This window comes from Miscanthus floridulus, chromosome 3 (assembly GCF_019320115.1).
Source record: "Miscanthus floridulus cultivar M001 chromosome 3, ASM1932011v1, whole genome shotgun sequence".
NCBI classification, from domain to species: Eukaryota; Viridiplantae; Streptophyta; class Magnoliopsida; order Poales; family Poaceae; genus Miscanthus; species Miscanthus floridulus.
The window spans coordinates 105,735,345-105,758,104 of record NC_089582.1 but is presented as its reverse complement, the minus strand read 5'-3'; the positions used below and the strand labels follow the sequence as shown (position 1 = coordinate 105,758,104).

General features: G+C 53.8%; 1 protein-coding gene across 1 annotated transcript; it reads left to right on the top strand.

The window, feature by feature from the left end:
- The first annotated feature begins 20,072 nt into the window (after positions 1-20,072).
- LOC136546357 (heat stress transcription factor B-4c-like) lies at positions 20,073-21,917 on the top strand. The gene is made up of 2 exons (XM_066538334.1): positions 20,073-20,568; positions 20,666-21,917. The coding sequence occupies exons 1-2, from the start codon at positions 20,314-20,316 to the stop codon at positions 21,611-21,613; spliced, it is 1,203 nt and encodes a 400-aa protein (XP_066394431.1). The 5' UTR covers positions 20,073-20,313; the 3' UTR covers positions 21,614-21,917.
- The last annotated feature ends 843 nt before the right edge of the window (positions 21,918-22,760 follow it).

The window sequence follows — 22,760 nt, the reverse complement described above, 5'->3', positions numbered from 1 at the left end:
GCTGGGCCTTGATGGCTCGGCGCCTCCCTATGGTGGGATCCCATTCAGAGACCTCCCTGCCGGTCTCGGACACGACTTAGGGCGTCCCAAGCGTTTCGCTTGCTTGGGCCTCGGCCCCATGTGGGCTCGCCCGCGGTCATCCCTGACTCTGTTGTCCTGGGGCAGCTGTCGAAACCCCTAGGGGCCCAGCCTTCGAACCCCTAGACCGTAATAGGCTTAGAGCCCGGTTCCTTCATCTGAAAGGAATAGGGTGGGGGGAATATCTCCCCCATCGGCTTGGCAACGGCTGGCGTGCCTTTTGAGGTGGTTTTCTAGGGAGATGAAACGATGCCTACTGCCGCCGCAATCGGGCGCGACGTGGTGGATGGGACGTAACTGTTCCCGCAATTAATGAGAAAAAGGTGGGCGCATGGGCGGTAAAATCGGATCAGGGTTAACCACGCCGGATCCAGGGGAAACTTCCCCGATTTCATCGCCCGTCCATTTCGCCTTCACCCTACATAAATACTCAAAGAGCCTCACCCCTCCTCACCTTATCTTGCCTGCGTTAGTTCTGCCTCCATCGAGCCATCGCTAGAGCAGCGGGTGCTGGGAAGAAGAAGGGAGAAAGCGAGCCAGGGAGAGAGCGAGAAAGAGAGAGAGAGAGAAACTCACCGCCGTATTCGATCCCTCCACCGCATCCATGGCCGGCGACATCATTGTCATTGAGGCGGACCCCTAGGATCCATCGGACGTCACCGAGGAGATGCTTCAATTGCTCGTCGACGGCGGACTCCTTCATCCAGTGACGGACCCCAACAGGCCAGAGTGGATCGCTCCGTCGGGCGAGCCGGAGCTGAGGCCTCACGATGGTTACGTCATGAGCTTCGTCTCCTTTCACGAGCGCGGCCTCGGCGTCCCGATGAATCGGTTCATGTGGGCGCTCCCGCACTACTATGGCGTGGAGCTCCACAACTTCAACCCCAACTCCATCGCACAGGTGGCCATCTTCGTTGCCGTCTACGAGGGGTACTTGGGGATTGCTCCCTATTGGGAGTTGTGGCTCCATCTCTTCCGGGCGGGGCATACCACTAAGCCGACGGGCACGTCGGGCACGAGGAAAGCGACGAGGGCCGACGGCTGCACTCTCCAAGTGCGCCAGGACCGCCAGCACCTCTACATCTCGGCCCAGCTTGCGTCATCCAATCACCGATGGTACACGAGCTGGTTCTTCCTTTGCAATGACGACGGAGGACTTCCCCCCTACACTGGGCAGATTGTGGGGAGCTGCCTAGAGAGGTGGAAGTATGGCATCCCGAGGGAGGATCAGCCCAAGCTGTAGCCGCTTCTGGAGGGGCTGGAGAGGCTACGGGGCCATGGCTTTACTACAGCTGTGGTCGTGGCTTGCTTCCACTGCGGGAGGGTGCTGCCGCTGATGGCTCGGCGGCGACGACTATTCGAGATGAGGCCAGGTGAGCCCAATGAGGGCATCCGGATGTCCTCCTCCACCCTTTCCGACGAGGAAATTCTTCGTCGGGTGGGGGAGACGATGGAGGCGACGCTGAGGGGTGGCAACCTGACCCCCATCGCGATGCGCCCATCATGGGGGTTCCTCTCACTGGTAAGTCATGCGATGCTGTAGCCCCCAAGCCTCCTCCATTTCTCCTACTTCTCGTTCCCTTATGTGCGTTCACCGTTTCATGCAGGGGATGAGGGACGTGCACGTCTCTCCGCCGCCCATTCCTAAGGACGTGAGGCGGCGGGCGATCAACCGGGCGCACGCCGAGGCACAGAAAAAGTGGAAGGAAGCCAAGGCGGCAAAGCGCACGAAAAAGATCCTCGCGCGTGAGGAACTGGACAAGTGCCGCCGTCAACAAAGGAAGGATGGCCTCCCGTTGGAGGAGTCCCCATTGCCGTCGATATCGACAGATGCCTCGGACGGGGATGACGAAGATGAGATGGGGCAAGGTCCCCTGGACCATCTCCCTGACGTAGTGGAGGTGGTGCCCGAGGCATTGGAAAGCAGCCCGGCACTCCCGGGAGGAGGAGGAGGAGGAGCAGACCCGGGGTCGGCAATTGCCCGCTCCGGGGCTGAGGCCGACACGCCCGAGGCGCGGGCATTGGGCAAACGCGCCGTCAGCCCGGTGGGCTCAGCGGCGGCGGTGGAACAAGTGGCGGCGGAGGCGATGCAACTGCCCCCGTAGAGGACCGAGGGGGCACTAGGGTCCGTTGAGGACCAACCGGCACCGATGGACACAGAGGCGATGCCTCTGCCGCCGCCACCATCTTTACGGACGAGGGTCGCCATGGCAAAGCGGTTGCCGCCCCACTCGAGGTAGGTGTATTTTTGGTGAGGTCGCAGTGCCTTCCGTTCGTTCTTTTGTCTTGTACTGACCCTATGATCATCTTGTCCTTAGCCAGAAGCGGCCTACGGAAGTGCCTACCTTGGCGCCCCTTAAAGCACTCAAGGTTAACCCTAGCTCCACCGCCCACTAGGTGGCGGAGGCACAAGCCGCCCTGCATCGTGGCGCGGCGTCGGTGAGGGCCAACCCAAAGGAGCCAGCCACTCAAGGAGGGGCTACCGAGGTGGCCCTAACACAGGAAGGGGAGGCAGCGCCTCCGCCCCACGATGGCGAGGCCCGTGGGTCAGATGCGGCCGAGGTCCCCTTGGCCGCCGAGACCACCGGGACCGAGGTCCTCTTGGTTTCACAGGCCGGGGCGACAGAGACTGTGGCGCCCAGTACCATCGAGGCCGCTGCGGCGGGCACCGGAGCCCTCACGACCGCCGAGGCCACGATGGCGGAGGCCGGACCCCCGAGACCACCGAGGCCACGATGGCGGAGGCCGGAGCCCCTGGGACCACCGAGGCCACGATGGCAGAGGCCGGAGCCCCTGGGACCACTGACGCTGATGCGATCATGGCAGGGCTGCCAGCCCAGGAAATGGAGATGAAGGCGGTGGAGGCCTTGGCGGCACCCTTGGTTCAGGGCCTGCCGCCGTTGCGAGAGAGCGCCCGGGAGGTGGAGATTCTTCCGATTTCTTCCGACGATACTTTCCAAGTGCAGGAGATGGTCGGTGCCGAGGTGGCTGGTGTCATGGAATAGCCGGTTCCAACCCTGGGCGAGGGAAGCTCAGCCCTCGTGCAGGTGCGACCCGAGCCCTATGGGTGGAACCACCCGCGTGTCCTATGGCAAAGCCGGGATGATCCTGAGGCAAAGCCTCTATTTGCCCTCGAGGACGCGGCCGAGGGTGGTCATTGGGACACGTTCGAGCAGTACCGCCAGCTGGCGGAGCGGTCTCTACGGACGGCGCTATCTGTGGTGGCCAATGATCTGCCCAGAGTCGCCCAGGTTCGTGCTTTCTTTTCCTATGCGGTGGTCTTTTTCCGAGTTTTCTTTGTGGGGATTGACCCTTGTTCTATTTTCCCTAGGAGCTCGAGGCCTGATCTTTTGGGAAGTCGGTCTTCCTTCGCTGGGAGAGGGATGTCTAGGACCAGCTTCAGCGGCAGAAGGGCCTTCTTGCAGGCGCCAACGAGCTCCTGTCGGCGCAGAGCGCAGAGGTGGAGGACCTCCGCCTTCGTTATGCCGACGCAAAGGTCGAGGCAGCCATGGCCTAGGAGCAGCTCGCCCCTCTGGCGGCGCGGGTCAAGGAGTTGGAGGAGGAGCTCACCTGCGCGGCCAGTGATCGGGATGCCTTCAGGTCTCGAGCCGTTGAAGCTACGGCCTCGGCCACAGCTCTTGCGGGGCAGCTAGGGGTAGAACAGAATGCACATCAGCTGACGAAAGGCGCTTTGGATGAGGCCCTTGCAGCGGCTGAGGCCTCACGAACCGAGGCTATGGTTTAGAGGGAAAGGCCGAGGGTGAGTCATAATCCCTTCGTTTTACTTGCTTTTTCTTATGTTCGTTCCCTAACTTCCTCGTGTGACATAGAGCTGGGGAGTGAAGCTTCTAGGGCGGCCGAGGCTTCTCGGGTCAAGGCTCAGCGCCTGAAGGAGAAGGCCGAGGCCTTTTGGGTCGAGGCCCAACACTAGGAGCTTAAGGCCAAGGGTGAGTTCCATAGGCTTCCGTCCCTATTTAGCTTGCTTTTTCCCCTTGCTCAACCCTGTTCCATTTTTTGTGGTGTAGAGTCGGAGGCGGAGGTTACCCGAGCAGCCGAGGCTTCTACCGCAGTGCAGACGGTGCTCGGGACCGAGATCGGGGAGCATGAGGCGCTGAAGAGTGCCGCCCGTGCCACCTGCGAGGCCCTGGTGGTTGAGGGGGTTCAGTCAGGTAGCTCCCTTGGGAGCCGTCTGATTGCGCTGAGCGGTCAAGTGCATGAGCGGCTCCGAGGAGCGCTGCATATGGGCGTCAAGCATGCACTGGCCGTCATTGCCTCGCACTACATTGGTGTCGACCTTTAAGCCATCAGCGATGGCTACGTCTTGCCTGGTGGTGACGATGAGGCCGACGAGGTGGTGACGAAGCTGTTGGAGGTGGCGGAAGGCCCTGGCACATCGTTGGCTATGTTGTTTGAAGAGGAGGTGGTCCCTCCCCCGCCGTCTGTCGATGCTAGAGGTGCTGAGCCTTGACCTAGGCCGAAGCGGCCATGTAAATAGAGTAGGAATTAACTATGCATCGTAACGTTTGTGGCCGTGGAAGCCTTTCTTTGGAAGTATTCGTGTTTCTTTAATTGTTTGTCTTGTATTTCCAAGTCTCTGCCCTCTTGTTGTCTCCGATCTGATTTCTTTGCAAAAAAACTCTTTGGAGCCTAAGCCATCCTCGGGGTGAAAGGTGGTGAGGGAGCGCCATAGCTCGGAGGCTTAGGCCGTCTCACAACTCAACTGGCCTTCTGGTCCTGAGATGAGCTTTTGGTCCTTGGGTTTTCCGCAACCGATTCGTCAGAGCGTGCTAGAGGGTTTGGCATAGGAATTTTTTTGAAAAACGACTAAAAAATGGCGCGTGGGACTTTAGGGGGAATCCCCCATCTAGCCCCCAAGGGAGATTCGGTTCTACGGAGGCAGAGATGAGTCTCCCTTATAGTGTCAGCGTATTGCCGAGACCATCGATAGGCTCGGGGAATTTCTCAAAAAATTAGAACAACTAAAAAATGGGTTTCAATTGTATTCCGAGAAACAATATATACAATGTTTGGAATTTTAAGGATAAAAGCGACGTAGCTGTTCTATGTTCCAAGCATTGGTGAAGACTTCGCCCTTTTTGTTGGCTAGCTTGTAGGTCCCGGGCTTCAGCACTTGGGCCATGATGTACGGTCCTTCCCATGGTGGGGTCAGCTTGTGGCGGCCCTTGTTGCTCTGTGCTAGCCTCAACACCAGGTCGCCTACCTTCAAGTCTCGGCCTCAGGCGCGCTGGGCCTGGTAGCGCCGTAGGGTCTGCTGGTATTTAGCTGAGTGCAGTAGCGTGATGTCTCGGGCTTCCTCCAGTTGGTCGAGGGCGTCCTCTCGGGTGGGGCGATTGCTTTGTTCGTTATAGGCCTGTAGCTTTAGGGAACCATATTTCAAGTCAGTGGGGAGGATGGCCTTGGCCCATAGACTAGGAAGAAAGGCATGAACCCCATGGCTCGGCTTGGGGTGTTCCTCAGGATCCAGATGACCGATGGGAGTTCAGCGAGCTATTTCTTGCCAAACTTCTTCAAATGGTTGTAAATTCTTGGCTTGAGGCCTTGTAGGATCATGCCGTTGGCACGTTCTACTTGGCCATTGGTCCTTGGGTGTCCTATGGCCGACCAGGCCATACGGATGTGGTGGTCATCGCAAAACGTCAAGAATTTTTTGCTGGTGAACTGTGTCCCGTTGTCGGTGATGATGGTGTTAGGGACCCCAAACCTGTGGATAATTTCAGTGAAGAACAACACTGCTTACTCGAATTTGATTTGATTGATCGGACGAGCCTCGATCCATTTGGAGAACTTGTCAATTGATACTAGTAGATGGGTGTAGCCCCCGGAGGCCTTTTGCAGAGGCTCGACCATGTCGAGCCCCCACACGGCGAATGGCCACGTGATGGGGATGGTTTGGAGGGCTAGGGCCGGGAGATGTGTCTGCCGAGCGTAGTACTGGCATCCTACATAGGAGCGTACTAGCTTGGTGGCATCGGCGACCGCTGTCGACCAGTAGAACCCTTGGCGGAAAGCGTTTCCCACGAGCGTCCGAGGCGCCGCATGGTGCCCACAGGCCTCTGCATGCAAGTCCCAAAGCAGGGCTCGGCCTACTTCGGCGGTGATGCATCGTTGAAGGACACGGAGGGACTTCGCTGTACAATTCATCATTGCAGAGGACGTAAGTCTTGGCTCGGCACGTAAGCCGTCGGGCTTCGGTCCTATCACTAGGAAGCTCCCCCCGATCAAGCCAATCAAGGAATAGGATTCACCAATTCGCGTCTTGGTCAGTCTGGGGAGCTTCGGTGTTGACTTCCATGACCTCATGCTTGGTCGAGAGAGTCTTGGCAGCAGAGGGGGCGCCGAGCCCCATCGTGGGTTTGATAGGTGGGCCCTCCTCTGTTACCAAGGTGTAGTCAACGGAAGGTTTGTAGAGGTCCCTGGCAAAGATGTTCGGGGGGACCAGAGCTCGGGTCGAGGCCATCTTTGCCAGTTCATCGGCGGCCTCGTTGTACTTCCGCACGATGTGGTTTAGTTCGAGACCGTCAAACTTGTCTTCTAGGCGACGTACCAACTTGCAGTAAGCCTCCATTTTAGGGCCGAGGCAGTTTGACTCCTTCATGACTTGATCGACGACGAGCTGCGAGTCGCCCCGGACGTCGAGACGCCATACCCCAAGTTCGATGGTGACTTACAAGCCGTTGACGAGGGCCTCGTACTCAGCCACGTTGTTAGAGGTGGTGAAGTGGAGCCGCACCATGTAGCGCATGTGTACTCCGAGGGGCGAGACGAAGAGGAGACCCACGCCTACCCTGGTCTTCATCAGAGACCCATCGAAGTACATGGTCTAGCATTCTGTCTAGATTTCAGTAGGTGGTAATTGGGTGTCGGTCCACTTAGCCATAAAATCGGCCAAGACCTGAGACTTAATTGCTTTTCGAGGCGCAAAAGTTAAGGCTTCCCCCATAAGCTCAACGGCCCACTTGGCTATCCTGCCTGAGGCTTCCTGGTTATGGACTATCTCTCCCAAGGGGAAAGATGATACCACAGTCATTGGGTGAGACTCGAAGTAGTGACATAGCTTGCGCCGGGCCAAGACTACGGCATAGACCAGCTTCTGGATGTGGGGGTAACATGTTTTGGTCTCAGAGAGGACTTTGCTGATGAAGTAAATAGGTCATTGGGTGGGTAGAGCATGCCCCTCTTCCTTCCTTTCTACTACTACGGCAGCACTGACCACTTGGGTCGTTGCGACGACGTAGAGTAAGAGGGCCTCATCCCTGGTCAGGGGTACCAGGATGGAAGGATTTGTGAGCAGTGCTTTGAGTCTATCGAGGGCTTCTTCGGCCTCGGGGGTCCAAGAAAAGCGCTCGGATTTTCTCAAGAGTTGGTATAGAGGCAAGCCTTTTTCGCCGAGGCACGAGATGAAGCGGCTTAGGGCCGTAAGGCATCCCATGACCCTTTGCACTCCTTTGAGGTCTTTGATTGGTCCCTGCTGGTTACGGCCGAGACCTTCTCTGGGTTGGCTTCGATGCCACGTTCCGAGACTATGAATCCTAAGAGCATGCCTTGGGGGACCCCGAACACACACTTCTCAGGATTGAGCTTGATGCCCCTCTCTCTGAGGCACTTGAAGGCTAACCTCAAGTCATCGACGAGATCCTTGGCCTTTTTGGTCTTGACCATGATGTCATCCACATAGGCCTCAACGGTTTGCCCAATGTGGTCACCAAAGACCTAGGTCATGCACCGCTAGTATGTGGCCCCTGCGTTTCTGAGGCCAAAAGGCATAGTCACGTAGCAGTACATGCCGAATGGGGTGATGAAAGAAGTCACAAGCTGGTCGGATTCTTTCATCTTGATTTGATGGTAACCAGAATATGCATCAAGGAAAGATAGGGTCTTGCACCCCGCAGTGGAGTCAACGATCTGATCGATTCAGGGTAATGGGAAGGGGACTTTTGGACAGGCTTTATTCAAACCGGTGTAGTCTACACACATCCTCCATTTCCCATTTTTCTTTCTAACTAACACGGGGTTAGCTAACCACTCTGGGTGGGACACTTCCTTGATGAACCCGACCGCCAAGAGTTTCTGCACCTCCTCATCGATGGCCCTACGCTTTTCCTCATCGAATCGGTGCAGGCGTTGCTTCACTGGTCTAGAGCCAGCCCGGATGTCCAAGGCATGCTCGGCGACCTCCCTCGGTATGCCCGGCATGTCCGAGGGACTCCATGCGAATATGTCGGCATTCGCACGGAGGAAGTCGATGAGCACAGCTTCCTATTTGATGTCGAGGGTGGCGCTGATCCTCAGCGCCCAGTCGTCGGGGCAAGCGGGGTCGACCGGGACGAGCTTGATGGCCTCCGCGGGCTCGAACACCCCTACATGACACTTGGAGTCAGGCGCCTCGCCACTAAGTTGGTCGAGGTTGGCGATGAGGGTCTCGGCCTCCGTGAGAGCCTCGGCGTACTCGATGCACTCGATGTCGCAGTCGTATGCATGTTCGTACGTGGACTCAATCGTGATGATACCGCTGGGGCCTGGCATCTTGAGCTTGAGATAGGTATAGTTGGGGACTACCATGAACTTGGCATAGCACGGCCACCCCAGGATGGCGTGGTAGGTTCCCCCGAACCCGACCACCTCGAAGGTAAGGACCTCCTTGCGGTAGTTGGAGGGGGTGCCAAAGCAGATGGGAAGGTCGATGCGCCTGAGGGGTCGCGTGCGTTTCCCTAGCACGATGCCATGGAAGGGTGCGGCGTCACCTCGGAGCCTCGATCGATCAATCTCCAAGAGCTCTAGGGTGTTGGCGTAGAGGATATTGAGGCCGCTGCCTCTGTCCATCAACACCTTGGAGAGTCGGGTGTTGCCGATGATCGAGTCGACAACAAGTGGGTACTGCCCGGGATTTGGAACATGGTTGGGGTGGTCATCTCGATCAAAGGTGATCGTCTCCCAAGACCAGTCGAGGTACCGGGGAGTGGCCACCTTGACCGAGAAGACCTCTCGGCGTTCCCTCTTTTGCTGCCGCACCGTAAGGCACGCCGAGGCTCCGTCGAAGATCATGAAGGCGTTGTGTACCTCGGGGAACCTGTTGTCCTTGTCATCGTCCTGGTCGCCAGCACCCTTCTGCTTGGTGTCATCGTCGGGGAGCCCGAGCCTGGCGTAGTAACACCGTAGCATGGAGCAATCCTCGAGGGCGTGTTTTACCGGGCCTTGGTGGTACGGGCAGGGTTTCTTAAGCATGTCGTTGAAAGGTCTGGGGCCCCTAGGGCCTCGGGGATTCTTGCGTTCTGCGGCCGCGACTAGATCGGCCTTAAGGATGGCCCACTTCCCCTAGCGATCCTTTTTCTTTCTTTTGGGGATGCGGGGAACCGAGGCCTTGGGGGCCTCATCCCTCCGCTTCCCCTTGGCGTCGTTCTCGAAGAAGATGGCCCCTACAGCCTCTTCGCCCGAGGCGAAGTTCGTGGTGATGTCGAGGAGCGCGGCACGTTCCGGCCTAATTCTCGAACCAAGTCTCGGCAGGTGGTGCTAGAGAGAAAAGCCTGAACGATCTCTAAATCGTCGACGCTGGGCAACTCGGTGCACTGTTTAGAGAAGCGCCGGATGAAGTCTCGGAGAGACTCGTCTAGTTTCTAGCGACAGCTCTTAAGGTCCTAGGAGTTTCCAGGGTGCACGTATGTGCCTTGGAAATTCCCGACGAAGATCCTAACCAAGTCGCGCCAGTCGTGGATCTGAGAGGGAGGAAGGTGCTCGAGCCAGGCTCACGTCGAGTCTGATAAGAGCAAGGGGAGGTTGCGGATGATGAGCAGGTCATCGTCCGTGTCGCCTAGCTGACAAGCCAGGCGGTAATCAACGAGCCAGAGCTCGGGGTTGGTCTCACCGCTATACTTGGTGAGGTTGGCTGGCTGGCGAAACTGGGCTGGAAACTGAGCATTGCGGATGGCTCTGCTGAAGACTCAGGGGCCGAGCGGTTCGGGAGAAGGACTGTGGTCCTCTTCATTGGCATAGCGGCCGCCCCGATGCGGATGGTAGCCCTAGGCGGGCCCCTCGCTATCGTGGCGCCGCCGTCGACCGACCACCTCATGGTCGCCCTATGCCTCATGATGGTTATTGAGGCGGTCGTGGACCGGGGGGACCCTGTTGATGGTTGGCGCCCGAGCGGGCTTGAGACGAACCGAGGCCTCTCTATCCTGCCGATGTAGTGCTGAGGGGAGGTCCGAGACAGCACTGTGCCGCCAAGAGATGGAACTCTCGGCCTGCTGCACCGTGGTGATCTCGAGGAGATCCCGGAGCTCACCGCGAACCCGTCATCCCTTCGTGGAGGGTTCGGGCATCGCGCGCACTAGCATCGCCGCAGCCATGACATTCTGGCTGGCGCGATTGAAGGTTGGGGGACGATCTCCCCCTTCGTCATCGTTGATGCGGTGGTGCACGTCGTGAGCCCATCGTCGGGCTCCTCCGCCGTCAGCATGGCCCTGCTGCTCCTGCTCGAGAGTGTTTCGGAGCTGTTGCAGAAGGAGTCGATCTTGCTCGACCTTGGCCTAAAGCTCACGGAGCTGCTCTAGGTCCGGGCATCGAAATTGTCCGAGGGCAAGGTTCTTGTTCCGTGCTGCCGGTGGGACAATGCATGAAGGCATGGCATCGCTCGTTCCCTAATGAAGTAGAGTGCGGTTGTCTACCCCCTCGTCCTCGTCGCCCGTGCTTGGCATCCCAAGTCCAACGTGGAAGCACTCACGAGAGGGATCGTAAGTACCTTCGTCGTCAAAATCAGAGTAGCCAAAGCAATAGTCACTTGCAGCCAAGAAGTGACGCATGGTTTTGTGGTCATGGAGGTCAGAGAAATCCGCTCCGGCCCATGCCTCATCCTCCTCTGAGGAGTCGGCGTGGGTATGGGTTGACGTGGTGGTGTCGAAGTCGAAAGCGAAGCGCTGGAGGCGCTCCAAGAGATCCACGTGAGCGGAAGCGTAGGCATAAGCATAAGAGGTGGTGGCATTTCTCAACCCGAAGGGGTATGGAGATGGTGCCGTCGCCGAGCTCTGCTACGCCGGAGTTGGCTCTTCAGGTAGTGGTGGAGCGGAGCTTGATGTCGGGGCGTCGCCGGGTGCCACCGACATTTTTCCCTTGTCCAGGCTCAGGCTAGACAGATCCCCAACTAGAGACCCTGCGCCAACAGCTGGTCGTAGGATACCGGCGGAGGGCGGCGAGTCGCCCTGGGTTCACGTAGCATCGGGGTGATTCTGCTCGCGTCGTGCCCGGCGAGAGCGGTCGCCCGGGCGCCGCCTGCGCCTGGGCTGCCGATGCGTGACGTCGTCGTCGGTAGGCGGGGCTCGGGGTGTGAGAAGTACCATGTCGTACCCGTGCCCTAGAGACATGAACTCCAGGCTCCCAAACCACACCACCGTGCCGAGATGCAGCGGTCATACGGGGTCTGCCATTCGGAACTTGTTGGGATGACAAAGCTGACACGCAGATGCTAACAGAGGCGACGTGTCCGAGCCTTGTAGCCTGTTCCTATGGCGGTGTGGTCGTCGGAGTGGTCCGTCCTTGGAGCGCTGGGGCGACGTGCTGGTCACATCCGATCCTGTGCGTCATGGGAGCTCCAGGGCTGCCTCGGAGCAGGTGTGGCGGTCAGCGTGTGGGTCGCTGTGGATTGACTGTGCGTGAGGCCGAGGCTCGGTTGGTGCCGAGGCCAAACCGTGGTGGGGGGTCTCGGCAGACATGAATCCCGAGATAGATGAGACCCTGGCGTGGAGTGCCGAGGCCTCGAGGGAGCGGTCGATCTGATACACTGATTCGGAGGCGATGATGACCCGAGCCAGACTTCCAATGCCGCATTGTCTTCGGGGCGGGAATTGCGGGGCACAGTGCGGTGCGAGCGCTGATCGTGGGCACAACGCCAGAATACAGTGGCCGGTAATCCCCGTCGTGCCCCGTCTCAGCCGGTATGGCGCTGATGCGACTTCTTGTCCCGTCGGCCACTCCGTAGTGTTGAGCCGTCGTCCAGCTGAGATTGCGGGAGTGGTTGACGCATTAATAGGACGTGACATGCTGTCGGGAAGACTGGTCGAGATGGGAGCGACGGGTTGTTGATAAGTCGACCTCGAGCGATGCGGAGAATAGCTGTCTTATTCGAGGCTGTTCGCACGGGGCCTTAGGCGAGGCGGAGATTGGGCTCCTTGCCGAGACCTCTCGCGAGAGGCCTCGCGCGAGACAGAGATTGCGTCAGGGCACCGAGACCTCCCGTGCGAGGCCTGAGGCGAAGCGGAGAGCCTGATGGGCTCGGACGGGGCTGGTGATGAGCTCATGGCTTACCTTCTAGCTTTGTTGTTGATGGGATTTAAGTGACTCTTTTGGTGTACGCTCGGGGTACCTCGTTCTATGGTACCCGACACCTACCGAGCCCAGGAGTTCGGCGTCAGGGACGCTGGCGCCGAGACGTGTTAGCTCGGCGCCAGCATCAATGTCGTCGAGCTAAGTGTCCATTTTCTGAAATCTTTCGTCCAGGGGTCTATTTGTGAGAAACTTTTAAAAAAATGCTAAAATGTAAAAAATTCGGGCTTGCCGTTCCGATCGTGGGCGGCGCGTCCATGGCTGTGTCGTGCAACAGGAGCTCGACCAACTGTTATTTGGTGGGACCACGGAGACGTTGGTTCTCGATCCACCAGTGACGGTAAAACAGACTCTATCAGTGTGTTCGTTTTGGCTTATTCGCTCGTATCTGACTTATAATCCATGGCTTAAATAGTATTTTTCTCTCACACCAAACCAGTCAGTAGTACTTTCAGTCATGGCTTATAAGCCAAGTCAGTCGAAACAAACAGGCTGATATATGTTTCCTTGAATCCATTTTTTTTCCAATTTCTCGGCTCAGCTTTACCTACTGCCAAGATCAATGCAAGGAGAGGAAGGGATGATTCGACTAAATCCTTAAGTTGGATTCTTTTGTTTCAACGTGCAATAATCTTACCTACTGTGTATTAGAGTCCTTAACTTAATTTCTCTCAGATAGAAACTCCTTTAGGCACCACTATAATTTCGAGACATCAAAATCAATGGTTTATATTAATCTAATTTTAAAACAATTAATTGAGTCTTTATTTAACACTTTCTATTTCATACCGAAATATGTTTCCTTAAATTATTTTAAATTTCAAATTGGACATCGACTCTATAATTAACTATATTACTAAACAATTCGTATCGAATCAAACTATTGATTTTAGCTAATGTTTTGTTATAATTTTAGTTACTTATTAACTGAATTCGAGGTGAACAGTTTACTTTAATCTACTCCTAGACCATTAGATAATCATAAATTTAATATTATTATTTATTATTTTATTATTATTATTATTATTATTATTATTATTATATTATTATATTATTTATTATTATTATTATTATTATTATTATTATTATTATTATATTATTATTATATTATATTATTTTATTATTATTATTATTATTATTATTATTATTATATATTATTATTATTATTATATTATTATTATTTATTTTATTTTATTATTATTATTATTATATTATTTATTATTATTTTTTATTCTTATTATTATTATTATTATTATTATTATTATTATTATTATTATTCTTCTTATTCTTATATTATTTTATTCTATTATTATTATTATTATTATATATTATTATTTATTATTATTTATTATTATTATATTATTTATTATTATTATTATTATTATTATTTTATTATTATTATTATATATTATATTTATTATTATTATTATTATTATTATTATTATTATTATTATTATTATATATTATTATTATATATAACAGGATATCAATACATTGTAACTGTTATCTTATCTGTCATCAAACTTTTTTTATTCAGTTCAAAAAAACTTTTTTCATTCTTGGAACTTTGACATTTGGTCTTTTCACGTTCTAAGGATGTTGACTTCTTTCATTCTTGGAACTTGGACATTTGGTCTTTTCATGTTCTAAGGATGTTCCAGTTGTCTTGACATAAAGAAAGCAAACCTTCAATACTTGGTCTTTACTGTACGGATCTGATCCCATTTTCCACGAGGAATGTTCTAAACATTTCTTTACGGGAATTTAAATTCCACTATCTGCAGCTTGCCACGGCCAAATCGCTTGCAAGCAAGACTGCCACGACAGGCAACGAACATGCAACTCGGGATACATACCATAAGCAAGGTCGTCACCATCCAGATCCATATCTTAGGAGTTTACGGTATTACGATCATACTTAGAGTTTTCGATGCACATTACATCCACCTCAATTCATTTGTGTTATAGTGGATTAAAATAATAAATAATTAATTTTGTTTTAATGTCATAAATGTTTTTGTATTTATCTATAAACTTGGCCACAGCTAAAGAAATCTCACTTGGTGTCGGGTTCATAAACCCGGGGTCCCTCATGGACCAGCTTCACAACCAAAGGCTCGGGCCAGCAGACGATGTTGCGAACGACGCACAAACTCCTGGGTCGGCACAAATACCTAAAAAATAGGCCAGAAGGGCAATCCAATCTCTGACCAGAAGGCCTCGCTAAGGAGGAACAACGCTCGCTTCCGACTTCGGCCCGCCTCTCCGACCAGAAGGCCTGGCCAAGGAGGAACAACGCTCGCTTCCGACTCCAGCCCGCCTCTCCGACCGGAAGGCCGGCCAAACACCGCTTTCGACTCCGACCCGTGTCTCCTACCAGTGACGCACCTAACCCCTGCTTATAGCTCTTCTCCGGCTGACGCAGTCGGGCCAACTAGGACCAACCGACCGGGGACGCCCGCTCGGTGAGGACCAATAAACAAATGGAGCAAGTAAGGAAGGGCACTCAAGTCAACCGTAATACCGAGGACCATACCCTGTACACCTGTAGGACAATACCAACAGGACATGTCAGAAGAGTACCCTACAACCTTCCAAGCATGTCAGAACCCAAACAGTGTTGTGGGGCGCCGACATTTGCCGTACAGTGTTGTGGGCGCCCGCAACCTCCCATACCAGACGAACACGGTAAAACCTCTTGCATGCCTCTAGGCATCAACAGTATGGCAGGCACCGACGTCTGTCATATCAGAAGAAGACGACGCAACCTCCCACATGCATCTAACATTAACATGTTATGGGCGCCTACAATCATCTTATATCCGACGACGTGGACAACAAGACTTAGCATATGTACACTCTCTCTCACACAGACTTGTAAGCCCATCATTTTCTTCTATAAAAGGAGATGCGCTCTCTCCTAAGAGAATCAGTCCACAAACAACCCGAACAACACAAACGATCCGAACGACCAAGGATCCCAACGAACAATATACGTTCGAACACTTAGCACATAGCGGAGCTTTCGTCACTCTCGGCCCTTCAAACCAGAGTCCGACCGGACCTCTTGTACCCCCATCTTTCACCCTTCCGTTTGTAACTCTACAGCAAACTTCGAGCACCTGAGCTCAGGAATAAAGTCACCGACCGACTCGACCTGGACGTAGGGCACGTTGCCTGAACAAGTATAACCATGTGTCATTGAGTGCTAGGCCACATCCGATCACAATGTACGGCAAAACTATAAGTATTTACGTGTTGGTCATTTTCTGCACCGACACTTAGAATAAAGCTAAATGATTTGCAATTTGGATCATCTTGACATTAGGTGGTGGTGGCACGGGCATGGTGGACAACGAGGTGTGGGCGGCAGCGAGTGCAGCAGGAGCGACAGGTGGGGTGCGGCCCCATTTTTTTTAATTTTAATCAATTTTCACCATCGGTTTCCATCCGGGCCATGCTGAATATGATTATCACCACCTACTTTCACCGTCATAGCATGAAATGGCTGACAGTGATGAGGATAAATTTATGAACTAGCCGTGGCAATCTTTGTGTAGTACTCCCTTCTTTCTCTCCAATAAGGACGCATATGGTAAGAATGAGAAGCCCTATCCCTCTTTTACACTCGCAGTCATTGGCTGCAGGTGTCTTCTCTCTCTCTCTGGTGAGGCCGCTAGTGGCAAGAAGGAGACGTCTCATCTCTCATTTACAGTTGAGCAACTTTTTAGGTTTAGTTTGCTAGATTTAGTCTAAATAAATCTAAGAAGTTGTTATTCAGGGAGTCGATTTCATCAGTAGGAGGTTAGTTTGTGGTTACTACTTGCAAAGGCAAGGGTGCTCATGAGCACTCCCCGTGACGATGTTGATATTAACTCCGAATCATCAACCTTATTGTTGATGCCTATGGAGAATAAATCAAATCAGGAGTCCAACTTGATGGATCAAGGGTTAGTAGGAGGTTAACTTGTGGTTACTATATGCAAGGGCCAAAGTGCCCATGGGCACTCCTCGTGGGTCGTGGTGAGATGGATATTAACTCCGAATGATCGACCTCATTGTTAATGTTCGTGGAGAACAAATCACACGTCCAACTTGATAGATCAAGGGTTGAAGGTGTTGAATCTATGCGGACCACATATGTACCCGATGATTTAACCATGGATGTGAAGGGTCGAGATGGCGACTAGAGGGGGGTGAATAGTCTTTTCTAAAACTTAATCACGTCGGCTAACCGATACAAATGCGGAATTTAAACTAACGGTCTAGCCAAGACTACACCCCACTATATATGTTCACTAGCACCTTGCAAAGATAACAATTATGCAACAAAGGTGCCGGGCTAGTTAGAGCTCTCCTAAACAATTCTAGGAGCAAGGTTACACAAACCTATGCCACTAGTACTTTAAGCAACAAGGGAGCTCCTACACATGCTAGTAAGCAAAAGCACAAAGCTAACTAAGCTCACTAGCAATGCTCAATAATAAGGCAACCAATGCCTAATTAGAGAGCGCAAAGACTTAGCTACACAAACTAAGCAATGTGACTAACAAGGTTACTAAAACTAAATTAGCCACGCAAGGAAGCTACTTCTATGCTACACAAGCAAGAAGGTAACTAGCAAGCTACACAAGCTATCTAATTACAAGAGCAACTATACAAGCTTAATATGTATAAAAGTAATTGCAAGCTTGTATAATGGGGATGCAAACCAACGGGAAGAACAAGGTTGACATGATGATTTTTCTCTCGAGGTTCACGTGTTTGCCAACACGCTAGTCCCCGTTGTGTCGACCGCTCACTTGGTGGTTCGGTGGCTAATTAGCATCACCCGCTAAGCCCGCACGTCGGGCGCCGCAAGAACCTACCCCTTGAGTGAGGGTAGCTCAATGACACGCTTTACTAGAGTTGCTCTTCGCGGCTCCCGCGGGGCGAGCACAATGCCCCTCACAAGCTCTTCTCCGGAGCACCGCATAAGCTTCTTGCGGGCTTCCACGGAGACCACCACCAAGCCGTCTAGGAGGTGGCAACCTCCAAGAGTAACAAGCACCACCGGCTTACAACTCGATCACCTAGTGCCACTCGATGCAACCTCATGATGCAATCGCACTAGAATCGCTCACTCACACAATCGAATGATCACTATCAAGTATATGTGTGATGGAGGGCTCCCAAGCACTCACAAGCATGGACACTAAGTCCCTTGAGGTGCTCAACACCAGCCATGGCCGAGGGACACTTCTATTTATAGCCCTAAGGGCTAAACTAGCCGTTACCCCTTCACTGGGCAACGGTCGGGCCGACCGGATGCTCCGGTCGTGTTGATCGGACGCTGGACCTCAGCGTCCGGTCGCTCGCAGACGACCACGTGTCCCGATTCCAACGGTCACTTGACCTGGCCGGACGCTCCAGCTTCAACTGACCGGACGCTGAACCCCCAGCGTCCGGTCGTTTCCAGTAAGCTCCCGAGCATGACCGGACGCGTCCGGTCGAACGCGATCGGATGCAGCCAGCGTCCGGTCACTCTCCAGCTACTGCTACACTCCACGTCAGTGCGACCGGACGCAGCCTGCCAGCGTCCGGTGCATTCAGATCCAGCGTCCGGTCAGTTGACCGACGCCAGCATCTTCTCCATTCTCTTCACCCTTGCTCAAGTGTGCTAACCACAAGAATTTGCATCCGGCGCAATAGAAAATAGGCATTCTATTTTCCCAAAAGCGCCGAATGTGTAAACACCACCTCCTGCGCCGAATGTGTAAACACCACCTCCCGAATGTGTAAACCCAAACCCATCTCACCCCTGCAAACACCACCTCCTTTGTAAATGTGCCAACACCACCAAGTGTACACCAACATGTGTAAGTGTGTTAGCATTTTCACAATCATTTCCCAAAGGATGTTAGCCACTCAACTTGCCACGCCACTCGATCCTAGCGACAATGCAAAGTTAGATCACTCGAGTGGCACTAGATGACCGATATGCAAACAAGTTTGCCCCTCTTGATAGTACGGCCATCTATCCTAAACCCGACGCTCGCCACCAGCCGCTCGCTGCTGCCGCGTGCCGCCCCCCGCGGCCCCACACCCCCGCCCCCTCCCACTGGCCGCCGTGGCGCGACAGCAGTTAGATGTCAGCCGATCCCACCCCGTGGTCAGCCAGGACTCCAGGAGCTGCTCAGCTGTTGCTGCTCTCCTGCGAATCTGCGATGGAGGGAGGAGAGGAGGGTGAGAGGGTCTACCCAGCTCTAATGCGCATCTGTGAATCGTAGTATGTGAATGTGATGCCGCATTTTTGCCAAAAGTTATGTGAATTTGAGGTAACATCTTGTGTCTCACATCCACTTTTCGTCATAATATATGTGTGATTGCAACGTTTTTGCCTAAATTTATGTGATCGTAGTATGTGAATGTGATGCAATGTGAACATGGTGCCTTTCGTTCATTTCCTCGTTAAAACTCGCCCCACCTATAATTTTTTTTCTGGCTCCGTCAATGTAGAAGTGTGAACCTAGGGATGGTGCTTGGACTTTGAAAGTTTTATATATTGATCTAAATCCGCACTTAATAACCAAGGCGAGACTAAAGCCCCACGATCTCACATCAACATAAACATGTGCTACTATGGGCTAAATTCAAATTGGATTGGATGTCACAATTTATTTAGATATGTTTTGGTCTAGTTCTAAAACGTTGGATTTTGTAGCATGTCGAAGCTTATGAGGTTACTCCATGGATCTAACACAAGGATGATTGTATTCTAGCTTTAGTGCTCGATTAGACTCTGTTGATCTGAAGTATCGGCTGCATCGACCAAGGTCACTGGAAACGAGGATAATGAAAGCAAGATAGAATATTACAATATTGTTTTTTTCAAAAAATTTATCATATATAATTTTGCTATCCCTGTACCAAGTTTTCATATAATTCCTCCCCACACACAAAAATCAAAACACTGGCTGTGGTGCAAGGACAATTTGTTTGGGCTAGTATTCCATCCTATCGACAGCACGTGATATGCACTGGGCACCGCTCGGGCCCACATGGACCGGTGCCCTGATCCAAGAAGGACTGCTGCGCTGCGTTCCGATCGTAAAACCGTCTTCTCATATCCCCGCAACTTGACGCCACGTACGACAAGCGTAACACAAAAAAAAAATAATTTCCGAGCGGCACGTCAGGGTACCATTGACCGGCCAATAGGAATGGCTCGCGGTATGGCATGGCTTCCCCTATCTCTTTTTTCCTGACACCGAAAAAGAAATCAGGTTTTGGAGATGCTTCCAAAACTGCAGCAGGGCTTGTCCGCTGGCCGGGGGGACCTTTCCAGAAATGCACGAGGGGAGGAGGAGACGGGGCAGTGGGCGTGGAAAGAAAAAAATGAATGAAAACATCGATCCCGTTCCCGTCCGTGTACTGCTCCAAGAAGAAAAGAAGAAAAGCTCGCTTTGGAGGGGTGAAATGGCGGACGGGGTTAAAAGGGGCCGCAAAAGATCCTGAAGAAACTGAGAAAACAAACGGGTGGATGGCTCGACGACGCTGGGGCGCTCGCTGGCGGAAGTGTCACGGGTCTGCCTTGAAAGCTGCATCTCCAAACTTCCAATCCCTCTCTCCAAAACACTAAACACCCAGACAGACAGAGCGACACATATTCCCTCCCACGACACCCACCGCCCACACGCTCCCCGAGGCAGGAGCACACCACGCTTGCCTCCTTCACTCGTCCACTCCGTCTCTTCCCTCCGTATTCACAGCCACCGGCACCACCACCTCCAGTTAAAAATAGCCGGGTCACCCGCTCCGCTCGCCTCGTATCGTCCACCTCACCTCAGAGGGAAGGAGAAGTTAAAACCCCAACCCAAGAAACCTTGGTCGACGCTTCGACTCCTGTAGGAAGGAGGGAGAGAGATGGAGAGGTGCGGGAGCTGGGACTGCGACGCCGCGGCGGCGCAGGCGGCCGCGCAGAAGGCGGTGCCGGCGCCGTTCCTGACCAAGACGTACCAGCTGGTGGACGACCCGGCCACGGACCACATCGTCTCCTGGGGGGACGACCGGGTCTCCACCTTCGTCGTCTGGCGGCCGCCGGAGTTCGCACGCGACATCCTCCCCAACTACTTCAAGCACAACAACTTCTCCTCTTTCGTCCGGCAGCTCAACACATACGTGAGTCGCACTTCGCTTTGATTGAGCTACGAAGTGTTGGGTGCGGTTTCTGCGCGGACTGATAATGGTGACGGTGATGTTGCAATGCACAATGCAGGGCTTCCGGAAGGTCGTTCCGGAGCGGTGGGAGTTCGCGAACGAGTTCTTCCGCAAGGGGGAGAAGCAGCTGTTCTGCGAGATCCACCGGCGCAAGACGTCGACGTCCACGGCGTCGCCGTCGCCTCCGCCCTTCTTCGCGCCGCCTCATCACTTCCCCCTCTTCCACCCGGTCGCCCCGCACCACCACCACCAGTTCGACGACGGGGTCGTGGCGGCGGCCGCGCACGGCGTTGGCCTCGCGTTCCCGCACCCGCATTGGAGGGAGCCGCCGCACGCCGCCGCGCCGGTGGCCGCCACGCGGCTCCTAGCCCTGCCCGCCGCCGACGCCGCCGGCGGCGGCGGAGGCAACGACGCGGGGCGCGCGGCCACCGCGGCCGTGCTGATGGAGGAGAACGAGCGGCTGCGGCGCAGCAACACGGCGCTGCTGCAGGAGCTGGCGCACATGCGCAAGCTCTACAACGACATCATCTACTTCGTGCAGAACCACGTGCGCCCCGTGGAGCCCAGCACGGCCGCGGCCGCGTTCCTGCAGGGGCTCGGCCTGCAGGCCGCGCGCAAGAAGCCCGCCGCCGCCGCCCCCGTGTCGGCCGCGGGGCTCAACCATTCCGGCGGGAGCACCACGTCCAGCAGCTCGCTCACCATCGCGGAGGAGCCCTCGCCCCCGCCGCAGCAGCAGGCCGACAAGAGCGGCGGCGGCGGGGAGGCCGGGAGCAGCGGCACCGCGCGGTCTGCCGCCGCCGCTGCGCCGCCTACCATGCTCTTCGGCGTGCACCTCAGCGCCGCCCCGAGCGGCGCGGGCACCAAGAGGCCGGCTTCCCCGGAGGAAGCAGACCAGCCGCCCACGTCGGCTGCTACCAGGAAGCCAAGGCTGGCGCTGGAGGGCGCCGACCTAAGCCTGACCGTCGCGGTGCCCTCCGCCGCGTCGTCCCCAGCTAGCACTAGCTAGTCGGCTAGCTAGCTCAAGCTCACTCACCTGGCGCGCAAGCAGATGCGTTTGCATGCTGGTGCATGCAACGGCGGGGGCGGCCGTTTTGTTGTTCTAGCTCTAGTTCGATCGACGTGTTCCGTTTCAACTGGTAGATCAGATGGTGGGTTCTTTCGTTGATGTGTCTAGTAGTGTCTTTCGGCGATTTAGGGTTCGTGCTAGACGTCGTCCACTAATTGCACTGCTGTGCCCAAGCACTAGCGACTGGTGCCATTGATCCTCCGCTCCGGTGAACTACAGCACGTTCGCTGCTGATAGTGGATTATAATTCGAATAATATTTTTCTCTCGTACCAGTAAATAATTCTTAAATAATTCATGGCGAACAGCCTGTAATCCAAGCCATGCAGGTTTTTGTACAGAAGTAGTCGTAGTAGGTCCTAGCAGCAGCAGCTCAGGTACTATTCTGACGAGTGACGATGCAGCTGCTAGCTATTCTTCTGGAATTCTGATGTTTGCAGCCGAGCCAGGGCGAGCAATCTTTTGGGCGACGAGTCCGGAAACAGATCTCTCTTTCATGCGTGTTTCAGCGTGCGTTTCTCCTTCCTCGTTACGGTTACCTTTTGCGTGCGCTCATGGGAGTCAAAATGTGAAAGGCAGTTACAATTGCACCTGCGCAGGGGCTTTGGACATTGCTCGCAGTCGCAGCTCACATGTCACAGAGTGACGGGTCATCGTTGCTGATTCGTGAATAAATATTGCTGACTAGTTTATGCGAAAGAAAAATACTATTCCAATTAAAAATGTAAAAGAAAAATACTATTTCAACTAAAAATATACTATTCCAATTAAAAATGTGAAAGAAAAATACTATTCCCAACTAAAACTTTACGATCGAACAGACTGTGGAAGGGAATACATGTTTGGTTGAGCGCGACGCCGATGCGTGCCTACAGTCATGTTTCCGGGCTGCCGCGGCCGTAGCACAGTAGGAGTACACTGGGTACTCTCCTACTACTCCCACGCAGTCATCAGCTAGGGGTAGCCCTAGCTAGCTCTAGCTACCTGTAGCTATAGGTGAGTAGCTGCAGTAGACTGTCCGTGCGGGAGAACCGAGAGAAGGGCAGCGCGTCATGATTAGGCGACTGGCGCCAGATCTTCAGAGCGAG